Raw genomic sequence first — 15,172 nt, forward strand, 5'->3', positions numbered from 1 at the left:
TTTTTGTTGCACAAGGCGCTATGGACTCCACTTCATTTATATAGAATTGATGCGTCCAAGGGATAATACTCAGACTGGAAAAGCCACAGGGTTCGGTGCTTGGACCCTTGCTCTTCAACATATTTATAAATGACCTGGAAATTGGTACAACGAGCGAGGTGATTAAATTTGCAAACAATACAAAGTTATTCAGAGTAGTGAAGACACAGAAGGATTGCGAAGACCTGCAATGTGACATAAACATGCTCAAGAAATGGGCTGTGATATGGCAAATGAGGTTTAATGTTGATAAGTGTAAGGTGATGTATGTCAGTAACAAAAATCTTATACACGAATACAGGATGTCTGGTGCGGTACTCGGAGATACCCCTCCAGGAAAGAGACTTGGGAGTACTGGTCGACAAGTCAATGACGCGCAATGTGCAGCAGCAGCAAAAAGGGCGAACAGAATGCTAGGAATGATTAAGAAGGGGATCACAAACTGATTGGAGAAGGTTATTATGCCGCTGTACCAGGCCATGGTACGCCCCCACCTGGAATAATGCATCCAGCACTGGTCGTCGTACATGAAGAAGGACATAGTACTACTCGAAAGGGTCCAGAAAAGAGCAACAAAATGGTTAAGGGGCTGGAGGAGTTGTCATACAGCGCGAAATTAGAGAAACTGGGCCTCTTCTCCTTTGAAAAGAGGAGACTGAGAGGGGACGTGATCAAAACATTCAAGATAATGAAGGGAAAAGACTTAGTAGATAAAGACAGATTGTTCACCCTCTCCAAGGTAGAGAGAACAAGAGGGCACTCTCTAAAGTTAAAAGGGGATAGATTCCGTACAAACGTAATGAAGTTCTTCGCCCAGAGAGTGGTAGAAATCTGGAACACTCTTCCGGAGGCTGTTATAGGGGAAAAAACCCTCCAGGGATTCAAGACAAAGTTAGACAAGTTCCTGCCGAACCAGAACATACGCACGTATGGCTAAACTCAGTTAGGCCACTGGTGTTTGACCTAAGGGCCACCGCGGGAGCGGACTGCTGGGTACGATGGACCACTTGTCTGACCCAGAGCAGTAATTCTTATGTTGGTCATGTAAAGATGTGATTGGTACATTGGAGCATATGCTATTTAAATGTCCATATGCTGCCTCTTATTGGGATATGATATGGACAACAATTTCACATTTGTTATCCAATAATTATATTAGGAGGTTTGGGTTTGCAGACTTCTCTAAGAACCCATAAAGCACAACTGTATCTTACTAATGCTAATGCTTAAAACTATTTTCCTTAGTATACAAAATCCTTCAGATGAATAAGGCCCAATCTGAAATGAACTGTAAGTGGAATACACAGCTGGGCTTGCAACTGTCCCCTCCAGAAATTGGAAACCTGGTCCAAATCAATATGCCCCACTCTGTCCACATCCTTATTACAGTCTTCTTATTTCATTTTGCACAATGCTTATTGGACGCTTGAAAAGCTGTCTAAACTTCCACATGCAACCACCGATATTTGCTGGTCATGTAATACTTTTTCAGGTACCTTATCTCATATGATATTTCACTGTAAGAACTTATCACATTACTGGTTTCAAATATGGAGTGTTATCTCTAATGCAGAGGTGTCCAATGTCGGTCCTCGAGGGCCGCAATCCAGTCGGGTTTTCAGGATTTCCCCAATGAATATGCATGAGATCTATTAGCATACAATGAAAGCAGTGCATGTATATAGATCTCATGCATATTTATTGGGGAAATCCTGAAAACCCGACTGGATTGCGGCCCTCGAGGACCGACATTGGACACCCCTGCTCTAATGTATTCTCCTTATCTGTTCCTTTGTCATACGATATTGTTATATTGAGGTCATCTAATCCCAAAATCGATATTACCCCCAATAGCACCAGATTATTTAATCTTGTGCTAGATTTAGCTCTGCACATTATTGTTCTCCACTGGAAAAATAACCAACATGTATCATATCATGAATGGTGGAGTCACTTATGTACATATAGGAAGTATGAAGAGATTTCAGCAACCTACCATCCTTTATTAGAAACTGGAAACTCCTAGACACTTATTGTACTCAGCAATCTATAATTAATGTACCTTCATTATAATGTAATTATTTACATGTCTGTCACTAATGCAGCTATTGTTATTGTTCTGTATTTATATATTTGTTGAAAAATTAATAAATAAAATTTTTTAAAAAAACCTATTTTCATTATTTGGAAGGATTTTTCTAAATTAGAGTACAATACGCGGTGGAATATGTTATGTCTGTATGGTAAGTATGAGAAGATTTATGCAATAAAATGTAGTAATTTAGAGAAATTTAGGCTTATATGGGAATGTTTACTGAAACTTAGGGCTCCTTTTACAAAGATGCGTTAGTGGTTTTTGCGCGCTAGCCGCTACCGCCTCCTTTTAAGCAGGCGGTAATTTTTCAGCTAGCGTGCGCTAAAAACGCTAGCGCATCTTTGTAAAAGGAGCCCTTAATGATTAATGTATAGTTTCATGCTTAATTTGGATTCATGTTATGTTCTGATACCCTATGACTTTTTCTGTTTTATGCTTTTCTGTTTGTATTTTTTGTAGTTTTCATTTGATTTGATATGTTATATCTTTATAAATTAAAAAAAATTTCAATAAATTATTTAATGAAAAAAGAAATATTCTGGGAAGGTTGTCAGGAAATGTTTTGGCTCTTTATGTATGATATCAAAATCTTCAACAGAGTGGAACAAGACAAAGAGGATTCTAGTAGGGTTACCAGATTTTCTTATTAAAAAAAAGAGGACACATGGCCCCTCCCTGTTCTGTTCCCAGTCACACCCGTTCTGTCCTCAGCCCCACCCCTACATAAACCTCGCCTCTTCTTCCCCCATCTTGGGGTCATGTCTGGAGGGGCTCCGAACATGCGCGGATGCGACGCAATGACATTCCATGCATTCACACAAGCTTGTAACATCAACATGTCACATCCACACATGCTCGGAAGCCCTCCAGATGTGGCCCTGAGCTTGAGGCATTCTAAAACTCAGACATGTCTGGGTTTTCCTAGACATCTGATAACCCTAGATACTCATGGTTTGAGGAATCCTCTAAAGTTTGGGAGGAAAGATCTAATCCTACAGCATGTAGCTTCATGCATTTAGAATGCAAAAATCCAAGGGAGCAGTATAGTATAGGGATTACATTTTTCTATGCAAAAATGGAGAGAAGTAGTTGGAGGGATTGTATCTCATGATCTTCAGGTAGCCAAACAAGTAGACTGGCAATGGCATGGGGACAAGGAATGGCCAGAAGTTATAGTTTGAAATCTCTGTTCATTCTTATGAGCTTAGAGCCTTCTGTGAAATTACAATCACTGAAAACAAGCAAGGGGGAAAAAAAGCACATAAGCAAAATTATTAGTTGCCAATCTACCTGCTCATCATGCTTTGATCTTTCGGCTATGCAGCTGTGTTTCTGTTAATGTGGAACAGAGTACTTAAAGGTGCTTCAAAGGACAAAGGTAAAGCCTCTCGCTTTAATTACACCCTACCATTCTATGAACAGCTTCAGTCGACTAACTTCAAAGTTTACAATTACCTAGGTGATTAAGGAATTTTTTTACACATCAACAGCCATTCACTGAAGCATTAATTACATCTGTAAAATAAGCCCACCCCCTAAACTAAAACCCTTCTTTTGGTAAGCCTTTTGTGTTTTCTGTCCATCAAAGACAACCTGACATGCCAACCTAAATTACTGCTCATAAGTTAGGGTGTGCCTTTGTGAGCATATAGTTGACTCGGACACCTTCACAACTGCTTCATTTTTCAAAAACTAACCATTATTATCCTAAGAAAAAATGAATTCAGCGTATTGTAACTGCCTTACCTCTTGCAACAATGTAGTCTCCCCAACAGCACTCTGAGACTTCTTCCTATTGTAGTAGTTCTTCCACCCCTACTTCCATTTGATGTATTTTTTCCCTATGCTTTTACATAGGCCTCCTCCTCAGTGGCATGATAACGAGGAGGGCAAGGTCTGTTCCGGGCACCATCTTGATCGGGACACCAGCACCCCTCCTCCTCTCCGCCCCCCCCTTCTCACTCCTCCCCCCCGATGTGCGCATGCTCCTTCCTTTCCCCTACCTTTTTAACCTCAACCACCAACTTGCTGCCCGTATTGACTTCAGCGCTCTCTCTGACATCACTTACGGGACCTACGCCCCAGGAAGTGATGTCAGAGAGAGCGCCAAAGCCGACACGGGCAGTAGGATGGTGGCTGCTGACGCCAAAGTTAAAAAAGTAGCAGGAAGGGGCATGTGTGCGCAGCAGGGGGTGGGGAGGGACGCCGCTCACCCTCACTACACCACTGCCTCTCCTCAATGTATTGCAACTGCTTCCCCCTCTCGCATCCATGTAAACCTCCTCCATAATATTTTTATTATAACTCTCTCCCTTTTTATGACAGTTTTACCTTCTCCTATGTGATGTAACTTTACCCATGATGTTGCATGGGCCTCTTGTAAATTGCCTTGAAGTGAAGTGCGATTAAAAAATCCTGACTAGATTAGCTTAGATAGAGAAAAATGATTTAAAAAAAAAAAAGTATTGACTGAGCAGGTCCTGAATGAGCAGGCCTCTGGAATTTGGGGATTGTATTCTCAGACACTGAAAAATTGAGAAGGTGTGGACAGGAGTAGAGAGATCACATTTACTTGCATTAAGCATTGGGAGAACTGTCAAAGAACTTGAAAATGATAAAGTAAAAAATTAAATACGGTGATGTGAATTTTTTTTGTCTCCCTCCTGATTTCCCCTATTATTGAATATATGGCACATTGAATGTTTTCACATTTTTGAAGAAAATATAATCTTAGACAGAGGGAACCTGAGTAAATATACAGTTTTGAATTATTTCATTATTTATTTCAGAAACAAAGTTATGTAACACTAGTCAGGAAAGGGTCATTCCTTAAAGGGGTTGCATGTTTGTGACATCCCTGAAATTCCCAGTGGGCCAATGAAACCTCATCACATCCATCTCAGTGTCAAATGTCAAAAACTCACTGCCAAGCCCTGTCCCACTGAAGTTTCCCCCACATTTTTAAAAATAGGCTTAAAGGGCCAAACATTCAGACCGCAGAAGACAGCCCGGCTACCTCCTATGGTTAGTGTTACCATATGTCTGGAAAAACTGGACTTTTTAGAGGACTGTCAAAGTGCCCGGAAATGCGAATGAGTCGAGTCTCTTTCAGGTGAAAGGAAGCTCTGGAATGAGAGGGCATAGGATGAAGTTGAGAGGTGATAGGCTCAGGAGTAATCTAAGGAAATACTTTTTTTTACAGAAAGGGTGGTGGATGTCTGAATCAAAGAAAGTGTGGGATAGGCACGTGGGATCTCTTAGAGAGAGAGGAAGAAATAATAGTTATTGTGGATGGGCAGACTGGATAGGCCATTTGGCCTTTATCTGCCATCATGTTTCTATGAAATTATTTTTCTCTGAATCCATGTTGCCTCAGGTCCTGTAATCCACCTGATTCCAGAAACTTCACCATTCTCTGTTTTAAAAGCATTTCCATAAAGTTGCTTAACACAGAAGTCAGACTTACTGGCCTGTAATTCCCTACTTCCTCCTTACTTCCACTTTTGTGTAGAGGGACCACATCCGCCCTTCTCCAGTTCTCTGGTACCACTCCCAACTCTAGAGAAGCATTGAAATAATCAGTCAGCAGAGCCATCAGAACTTCCCTAGTTCCTTCAGCACCCTTAGATGTACACCATCCAACCCCATTGCTTTGTCTACCTTTAATTTAGTTAGCTCCTGTGAAAATCGATCGGGGTTTACCATTCTTCCATCCCTATTCGCATTTGTCTTCTGAGGTCCTGCTCCCAGCATTTCAGCCGTGAACACAGAACAGAAATGGCTATTAAGCAATTCAGCCTTTTCTTTATCATCTTCTACATATTTCTCTCCTTTACCTTTGAGTCTCACATTGCTACTTTTGCACTTCTTCCTATCACTGATAATATCTAAAACATATCTTGTCTCCCCTTTTTACTATTTCAGCTATTTTTTCTTCCATTTGTATCTTTGCTTTCCTGACTACTCAACCAGCCTCTCTTAACTTTTCTAGATATTTTTGCCTATCTTCCTTTTTCTGCATTCTTTTGTAGTTTATGAAAGCTAACCTCTTATTCCATACCTTCTTAGCTACTACTTTTGAGAACCAAAGTGGCCTTCTTTTTCTCTTATTTTTACTTACTTGCCTCACAAAAAGATTTGTCACCCTTACAATAACTCTTTTCAGGTTTGCCCACTGCATTTCTACTCCTTCCAGACATTCCCATCTAGCCAATTCCTTGACATAATCCTCCATCCAAAGTTAGATTTTTTAAGTTTAGAACCTTTACTTTTGAATGAGCCCTCTCTGTACTCGTCTTAATATTAAACCGTACCATTCAGTGATCACTAGATGCCAGATGATCACCTATTGTACCATCAGAAACACTTTCGCTGTTTGTAAGCACTAAGTCCAATATGACCCCCATTACCAACTGCTAGAAAAGTTCTCCTTGTAGAGAATCCAGGATCTCCCTACTTCTAGCAATCAACATCCTGCATGTTAAAATCACCTATTAGTAAAACTTCCCCATTTTTATATATATTCTGAATGTCTGGTATTAAATCTCTGTCCACTTCTTCCGTGGACCTCTTCAGTTTGGTGTGGTTGGGGATCCCTGCCAGCTCAGGTATTTGGGGGTTGTAATAGAGAGTGGGAAGGGGCACAGAGAGCAAGGTGGGGCAGAGAGTAGAGGATGGGCAAAATTTTGTCTCACCCCCTCCACTTGGCTCAACTGAGAGAAAGAGAAAGAGAGAGAGAGAGAACGTGTCAGTTTGAAGTCTCTAGTCCAGATATCTAAAGAACAAAACTTTTGAAATTACACAGATTTTGATGGCTCTGGTTAGTACTTCTCTTGCTATCCATGGCTCACGCATTTGGTTCTCTCATGTACAGGATAATACAGCACACACACATACAGTATACAATGGATTAGCCATGCCACTGATACAAGGAAGTCTCATATTTCAAAACATCTAAAAAAAATGCATAAGAGCAAAATAATTGATTTTCAAACATTCCTCATTTTTTTATGTGAAAGGAAAAGACCTATGGATGCTGATATCTCAAATATGGACATATGTAATTATTGTGACAAAGCTATGAAAATGGTGTGTGTGTGTGTGTGCTTGAGTTGTACGTACCTGTGGTGATGCTCCGGCAAGACTTGATAGACGCTGATCAGAAATGTCTGGTTTTGAAAACTGCCCACAACACAGTCCTTGTAGATGCGGAGCTCTGCGGCAGTGACTGCCTCCCCCTCAGGAATCTGGGACAGATTAAATTTGAATTCCTTGTGATGCCACAGGTGAGGGGAGAATTCCCTGTCAAATTCCACTGCATACAGAAAATTGGGTTCAGATTCAGTACCACAACAAAATGCATCTTTATTACTGCTTAATTTTAATTGTGTTTCCATTAAGTGTATTTGAATAATCAAATGCTACATGACTACAGAATGTGCAGCTATTACATATGAACGTAAGAATTTAATTTCATATAGTCTTGGTACTGCAGTCAAGAGCTATAGAAGGTCAAAATGTATGCATCAATTTAATTAATCATAATAAATCTCACTCAGCTTAGCTCATCTTAGGTTGTAATGTGAATATCTTTTTCAAGGATATAACTGTTTTCCCCTAAAAAGTCTTCTTATTTTCCAGTTTGGTATAAGTGACTTGTGCTTCCTGTGATATAAGATAGAGAATGACAAGGTGACAAATTTCATCACCGTCCCCGTAGATAACCGCGGGAAACCATCTTCATGTTATTCTTTACGGAGAGAGGGAAGAATCAGAGTATGAATGGCCACAGCCAATGACCCTCAAGCTTTGCTTTGAAGAATGCCGGTGTAGAATGACTGAGGTTGAAATAGACACTAAAAAAATGACATCGGATTATTTCCCGCGGTACTCCGCGGGGACGGGAACGGTGATGAATTTTGTTACCGTGTCATTCTCTAATATAAGACTATCTTTTATGACATGTTAAAAAATTTACATTTAGGGGGAGGTATTATCAAAGTGCAGTGTAAGGTGAGCTTTTACCATACCTAGACTTACCATGGGAGTACTGCAAGCTGCTAACGCCCACGGTAAATCAATCGCACTGCTTGCGAACTACATTACAAACAGTACTTTTCCATCAGCCCATCTTAAGTCACGGTCCAAAGCCCCCAGGCCAGAACCCTTCAGTGAAAGCAATGGATTCAGGTTATAAATAACGCCGTGCTTTGAATGTTGGGAACACCAATGTGATCTGAATTAATTTGGTTGCACAAAAGAGGGGCTTTTTAAAGGTGGCTATCAAGGATTTGTGGTCGGTTTCTGCTGTAATTGTGTCTCAGCCATAGACGTAATGATGAGAGTTCTGGCAGGCAATCTCAGGGCTTAGACACTGTGCATACTTTTGCTTGGCTACAGTAAGTGCTCTGGGGACGCAACAGCCCCTTACTGATCCCTCTTGCATTAAGCAGCAGGCAAGCCCGTTTTTGCCCACAATGGGCTTGACGACATTACAGCACCTCAACACAGGGACAGCAGTGACCAAGAGTTGTATTTCCTGCACTGCTTAAGCATGCTTTGGAAAGCAGTGCCAATCGCATTTTATCCAGAAGTTTTCTCAGAAAGGTGTTGCATGAGTTTCCCTAGGTAGGCTACAAAACCCCACAAAGTTTTACACTGATTTTTACATCTACAGGAGGTGTCATATCTTTTATGGCTTTAATCTTCTCATGGGCCGCTTTTAAGCCCAGTGAAGATCGGATGTGTCCATGGAAGCAGACTTCCTCCACCTTGAACTGGAATTTCTTCACACTAAGCCATAGTTTTACTAGCCTGCCTTGAAGTCATGCATTAGGGCAGGGCTGTCAAAGTCCCTCCTCGAGGGCCGCAATCCAGTCGGGTTTTCAGGATTTCCCCAATGAATATGCATTGAATGCTAACAGATCTCATGCATATTCATTGGAGAAATCCTGAAAACCCGACTGGTTTGCAGCCCTCGAGGAGGGACTTTGACACCCATGCCTTAGGGGGTAAGTAGGGTTATCAGATTTCATCAGCAAAAAAAAAAAAAGAGAACTTATGGCTCTGCCCTGCTCTGCCCCCCAGCCCCGCCCCATTCGGTATGTTCCACCCCAGCCCTGCCCCAACATGGACATCATTTCTTTTCCCCCCAAGTTTGAGGCCGCGTCTGGAGGGCCTCCGAGCATGCATAGATACAACTTGACTATATCATATCATATTCGCACATGCTCGGAGGCCCTCCAGATGTGGTAGCCAAAATTACCAAGTTTTGGAAATCCCCCCCCCCCCCCCGAGCACCTGGACAGTCCTCTAAAAAGAGGACATTTCCAGGTTTCCTGGACATCTAGTAACCTTAGGGGTAAGAACCTGTTAACATGGCCATACTGTGCTTCTTCACCAGAGTCACCAAGGCCAACAATGCATGCTCTCTAATTCCTTCTGACAGAGAAACAGTTCATCTGCCACTTGTTTTTTGCTGTTGGTTTGTTGTTGTTTTTTTTGCATAGATGACTATCACTAGATTATACGCTATGGGGAAAATTCTATATATGGCACCCAAAAAATGTGCATGGAATAAAACGTGTAGCTCTATTCTATAAACCATGCCTAAAGTTAAGTGCAGTTTAAAGAATAGCTTTTAGCACTTGGACCCGCCTAACCTGGATACAGATTGGGCGTATTCTATAATAGTGCATGCAAATTTTTGGAATGCTTACTTCCCCCACATTTTACTGAAAACTTAACTTTTTCCCTGATTTAGGGAAAAAGTTAAGTTTACAGTAAAATGTGGAGGGTTACAACCCCCCACAACGCCGGCGCGATCTCTATTAAGTAAACTGGGGGGGCTCCCCAACAAAAACCCCCGTCGGAGCCCCTAAAAACTGTAATTTTCTTCGGCGCACGCCTCCGTCTTGCGCTCAGTTGTCAGCGCGCGCCTTTGTCTTTCGCGGGGTTGTCTATGAACCATGCAACTCACAGTGCCATATTGTATATAGAATCCGGGACTACCCATGTAAATAAATATGTACATCAAATCTCTTCTACCATCACTGGTGTTAAAAGAAAATTACATTGGTGTAGTATCTAAAATATACAGAGAAATCCTTGCAGTTTTAAAAGCCAGAAAAGCTGGAAGTTATTTTACAGTGACCAGCACAACAGAACTTAATCAGGCTGCTTTAAAACAAGACAAACTAATGCCAGTTCATCTGTAAACTCTCATGGGTTTTTATGAGGGGCCGCTGAAAAGTTTTCAGCCCAACCAACAAAGTTGGGGCAGTCTCCATCGAGGTGGAAAGTCGCTGGACTAAGTGCATAGCTCTCAATGGAGACTGCCCCAACTTTGTAGGCTGGGCTGAGAACTTTTCAGCAGTCCCTCACACTGAGCTAAGAAACAATACATCAGTCAAGAACACCCAGGACAGGAAATATGCTCAAATTAAAAACAAAGTGAAGCACAAAAAAGAGTAAAATTAAACCCTGTGCTTTAACACTAGGAAGCCACCGTAATATATGTCCTTACAGGCTTGTCAGTATATTAACTGTATGTCAGTATATGAAATTGAAAGGGGACAGGTTTAGAACAAACACTAGGAAGTTCTTTTTTACCCAGAGGATGGTGGACACATGGAACGCGCTTCCAGAGGTTGTTATAGGCCAGAGCATGCTACAGGGGTTCAAGGAAGGTTTAGATAGGTTCCTAAAGGATAAGGGGATTGAGGGGTACAGATAGAAGTAGAGGTAGGTTATAGGAATAATCAGGGACCACTTCACAGGTCATAGGCCTGATGGGCCGCCGCAGGAGCGGACCACTGGGCACGATGGACCTCTGGTCTGATCCAGTGGAGGCAACTTCTTATGTTCTTAATTAAATAATATATCAGTGGCATCTCTCCAATCTAACACTATATCAGGGGTCTCAAAGTCCCTCCTTGAAGGCCGCAATCCAGTCGGGTTTTCAGGATTTCCCCATTGAATATGCATGAGATCTATTTGCATGCACTGCTTTCAATGCATATTCATTGGGGAAATCCTGAAAACCTGACTGGAGTGCAGCCCTCAAGGAGGGACTTTGAGATACCTGCATTATATTATTAAATAAGATCTCAGTAGTATATCTCCATTATCTGTACCAAATAATAGGATAGTCCAGGGGTAGGCAATTCTGGTCCTCGAGAGCCAGAGCCAGGTTAAGTTTTCAGGATATCCACAATGAATATGTATAAGATGAATTTGCATGCAGTGCCTCCTTGAGATGCAAATCTATCTCATGCATATTTATTATGAATATCCTGAAAACCTGACCTGGCTCCGGCTCTCGAGGACCAGAATTGCCTACCCCTGGGCTAGTCAGTATATGAATTAAATTCAATTAATTACCATCTCAGCAGTAGACCTCCATCATCTGCTGGCATAAAACAGATATATAGTGATTCCTGGTGAACACTGTATAAAGGGACATGCAAATTATATAATGGTATCAATTATAGTCATAGGCAAGTAAGACATTGACAAGTATAATCGCCACAGTTTTTTCAATGTCCCAGATATTCTTTATACTTATTTTATAGATCCTATTTAGGGCCTCAGATTTGCCATTAGGTGCCACACATTTCTGGGATCACCAATCAACTTTTGGCTATGGCTTCCTCACTAGCCCCATTATACTTTTTTTATGTTTTTATATATAAAGTGCTCAATGCTATATTAATAACTTAATCCGTTTTTCCTTCAGAAATGCTATGCAGATCGGGATGGTACGAGTACATTTCAAAAGGGGGGACTTTTCTTGAAACAGCCTGAGGGCGAAACATGTCGAATGACAGGTTCCTTCCCGATGTTACTAACAGAAAAGATTTGAGATAAGTTATAAAGTTCTTACAAGCTTTTATGCTAAGAAAAAACGGATTAAGTTATTAATATAGCATTGAGCACTTTATATATAAAAACATTAAAAAAAAAGTATAATGGGGCTAGTGAGGAAGCCATAGCCAAAAGTTGATTGGTAACCCCAGAAATGTGTGGCACCTAATGGCAAATCTGAGGCCCTGAATAGGATCTATAAAATAAGTATAAAGAATATCTGGGACATTGAAAAAACTGTGACAATTATATAATGGTGGCACTCTGGTATCAGAAGTTCTAGAGTAGAGAATGACATGGTGACAAAATTCATCACCGTCCCCGTCCCTGTGGATAACCGCGGGAAACCATCTTCATGTCATTCTTTAAGGAGAGAGGGAAGAATCAGAGTATGAATGGCCACAACCACTGACCCGCAAGCTTTGCTTTGAAGAATGCTGGTGTAGAAGGACTGAGGTTAAAATAGATACTACAGAATGACAGTCTCTGGTATCCAGAGCAGATATTGTGATGTCATAATGCCTCATTCCACCAGTGCCTAAGAGCCAATCACATCAGTGATGTCACAATGGCTTCATTATCCTTGGCTCACGTAAGCACAGCCACTGACCCGCAAGCTTTGCTTTGAAGAATGCTGGTGTGGAAGGACCGAGGTTGAAATAGACACTAGAAAATGACATGGGATTATTTCCCGTGGTTATCCGCGGGGACGGGAATGGTGATGAATTTTATCACCGTGTCATTCTCTATTCTAGAGCACGCCTCCTGATTGAGCAAATCTAAGTCAAAGCTCCTGGGAACACCGACAAGCAACTGGCACAAGGTCAAAGATTATAAAAATAGAAGTTGCTTTATTTACAAGCAAGTGAAACAGTTAAAGATAAAACAGAGGCAGTTAAGAATGTAAGAATTATGTACAAACGCTAGATACTACTACTGTTTATCATTTCTGTAGCGCTGAGAGGCGTACGTAGCACTGTACATTTAACCTGCAATAGACGATCCCTGCTCGGAACAGCTTACAATCTAATTTGGACAGACAGGCAGCACATATAGGGGCTGGGGAGATTCATGCAGAGAGAAGAAGGGTAAGAAGGACGGTACACCGGCGAAAGTGCACAGGACATTGGTGCGCCAACAATCCCATAGTGATATCTGCGCGCAGGACCAATGCGCACCGCCGGTTCTGCCACTTTCACGTCTTACCATTAGTGTTCTGAGGGGGTGGGAGGTCCCTCTAGTCACGCTCCTGTTGGGGGGGGGGGTTTGGGAGGGGGGAACTCCCAGTACACTGAAAACTTCCGGGAAACCCCCCCCAGTACACTGAAAACTTCATTCCAGCGGAAGGCAGCGGTCGTGGGAGAGGTGGAATGAGGCATTATGACATCACAATATCTGCTCTGGATACCAGAGACTGTCATTCTGTAGTATCTATTTTAACCTCAGTCCTTCTACACCAGCATTCTTCAAAGCAAAGCTTGCGGGTCAGTGGTTGTGGCCATTCATACTCTGATTCTTCCCTCTCTCCTTAAAGAATGACATGAAGATGGTTTCCCGCGGTTATCCACAGGGACGGGGACGGTGATGAATTTTGTCACCATGTCATTCTCTACTCTAGAACTTCTGATACCAGAGTGCCACCATTATATAATTGCCACAGTTAAGTGTAGTGGGGGATTCCCCCCCCAGTCTGAATGCTAACGGTAAGGCGTGAAAATGGTGGAACCGGCGGCGCTCTTTGGTCCTGCATGCAGATGTCGGCATGGAATTGTCGGCGCGCCAATGTCTGACGTATTTTTGACGTACCACCAAGAAGGAAATAGGATCAAGGAAGTGTGTTAGATATAATGTACTTAGGGGGTCACGTGATGCAGCCTACCTGATCGGTCGTGGGAGAGGAGAGCTCCGTCCTGATCCCGCTGAAATCGGCTAATTACCAGCGATTTTCCACCCGTTTAGACCCACGATCTCCTCGGGAGCAGTGCTAGGAGTCCTGCGCTGTTATAGCTGCGGTCCAGAGGTGCGTTGTCATCGGGCATGCCCATCCGATCCGCGAAGACCACTCGGGATCGGCCTCAGTCTCCCGCTGTTAAAATGGCGGCGGAGCCCGCATCTTTCACTATCCCTGCAGGAGACTGGATACAGGAAATCACCCGGTCGGTATCGGCTGCCCTGGCGGATCGCCTCAATAAACTGCAATCGGCAGTTGACGAGGTACATGAAAAATTCGACTCCCAGCAGCGGCGCCTTACCGAAGTGGAACGGCGTGTCTCAGGCCAGGAAGACACGTGCGCGGCTTTGGAGACCCAGATGTCGGCACTCCGCAAATCTAACACTGACCTGCAGGAGCAAATTGAGGAATTGGAGAACCGCAGCCGCCGTAACAACCTACGGCTGGTTGGTCTGCCAGAGTCTGTCGGAGATGCTGATTTGTACCGGGTATTAAGCACCTGGTTGCCGGAGACACTGGGCCTGTCGGGCTCCGGCATGCAGTTTGATTGTGAAAGAGCTCATCGTATTGGCCCCAAATCGGGGGTTGGCAAGCGAGCGCACACAGCTATTGCACGCTTCTGCAACTGGAGAGGCAAGGAAGCTCTGCTACGGGCCTATCGCAAGGCTGAAGCCCTGGAATTCGAGGGGGCGAAGGTGCTGGTCTTTAATGACTACTCGGTGCGCGTCGCTGCCCAACGCAAGCTGATGTCGCCATTCTGCACTGAGCTTCACAAGAGGGGGATCCAGTTTGCTTTGGTTTTCCCTGCTAAGCTGCGGGTCTGGCGGAATGGTGCATCTGAGACCCTGACCAATGTGGAGGAGGCTCGCGCCTATGTGGGCAATCTGGCAGCTTGCCCTTTTCCTTGATCTTCGACTGCCGGGTCTCCACTGTGCCCTTGGTGACCGGACTTGTGTGTGTCTTGGATGATGATCTGCTGCGGGCACTTGATGCTCTGACTGCTATTCTTGTTCTGCTGGTTCCTGATGGTGTATCGGCCGGACCCCCATTTGGTCCTAGGGGCAGACAATGGCTGCTTTCCTTCACGCTACGTTGGACTGTCCTTGGACCCTAGCCCTTCGTTGTCGGGGCTTGGCACTGCTCTCGAGCCTATTTCGGCTTGAGTTGGACTTATTTTTCTTTCACCTGTTTCTTTTTGCTTGCTGTGGTGGTCCTTTGGGAGT

General features: G+C 43.1%; 1 protein-coding gene across 1 annotated transcript in view; it reads right to left on the bottom strand.

The window, feature by feature from the left end:
* Nucleotides 1-15,172, bottom strand: part of BMP6 (bone morphogenetic protein 6) — a 261,123-nt gene that overhangs the window by 56,753 nt on the left and 189,198 nt on the right. The window contains exon 2 of the mRNA XM_033934719.1: nt 7,256-7,448. Coding sequence (XP_033790610.1) covers nt 7,256-7,448 — 193 coding nt within the window. The remainder of the gene's footprint in view (nt 1-7,255; nt 7,449-15,172) is intronic.

This window comes from Geotrypetes seraphini, chromosome 2 (assembly GCF_902459505.1).
Source record: "Geotrypetes seraphini chromosome 2, aGeoSer1.1, whole genome shotgun sequence".
NCBI classification, from domain to species: Eukaryota; Metazoa; Chordata; class Amphibia; order Gymnophiona; family Dermophiidae; genus Geotrypetes; species Geotrypetes seraphini.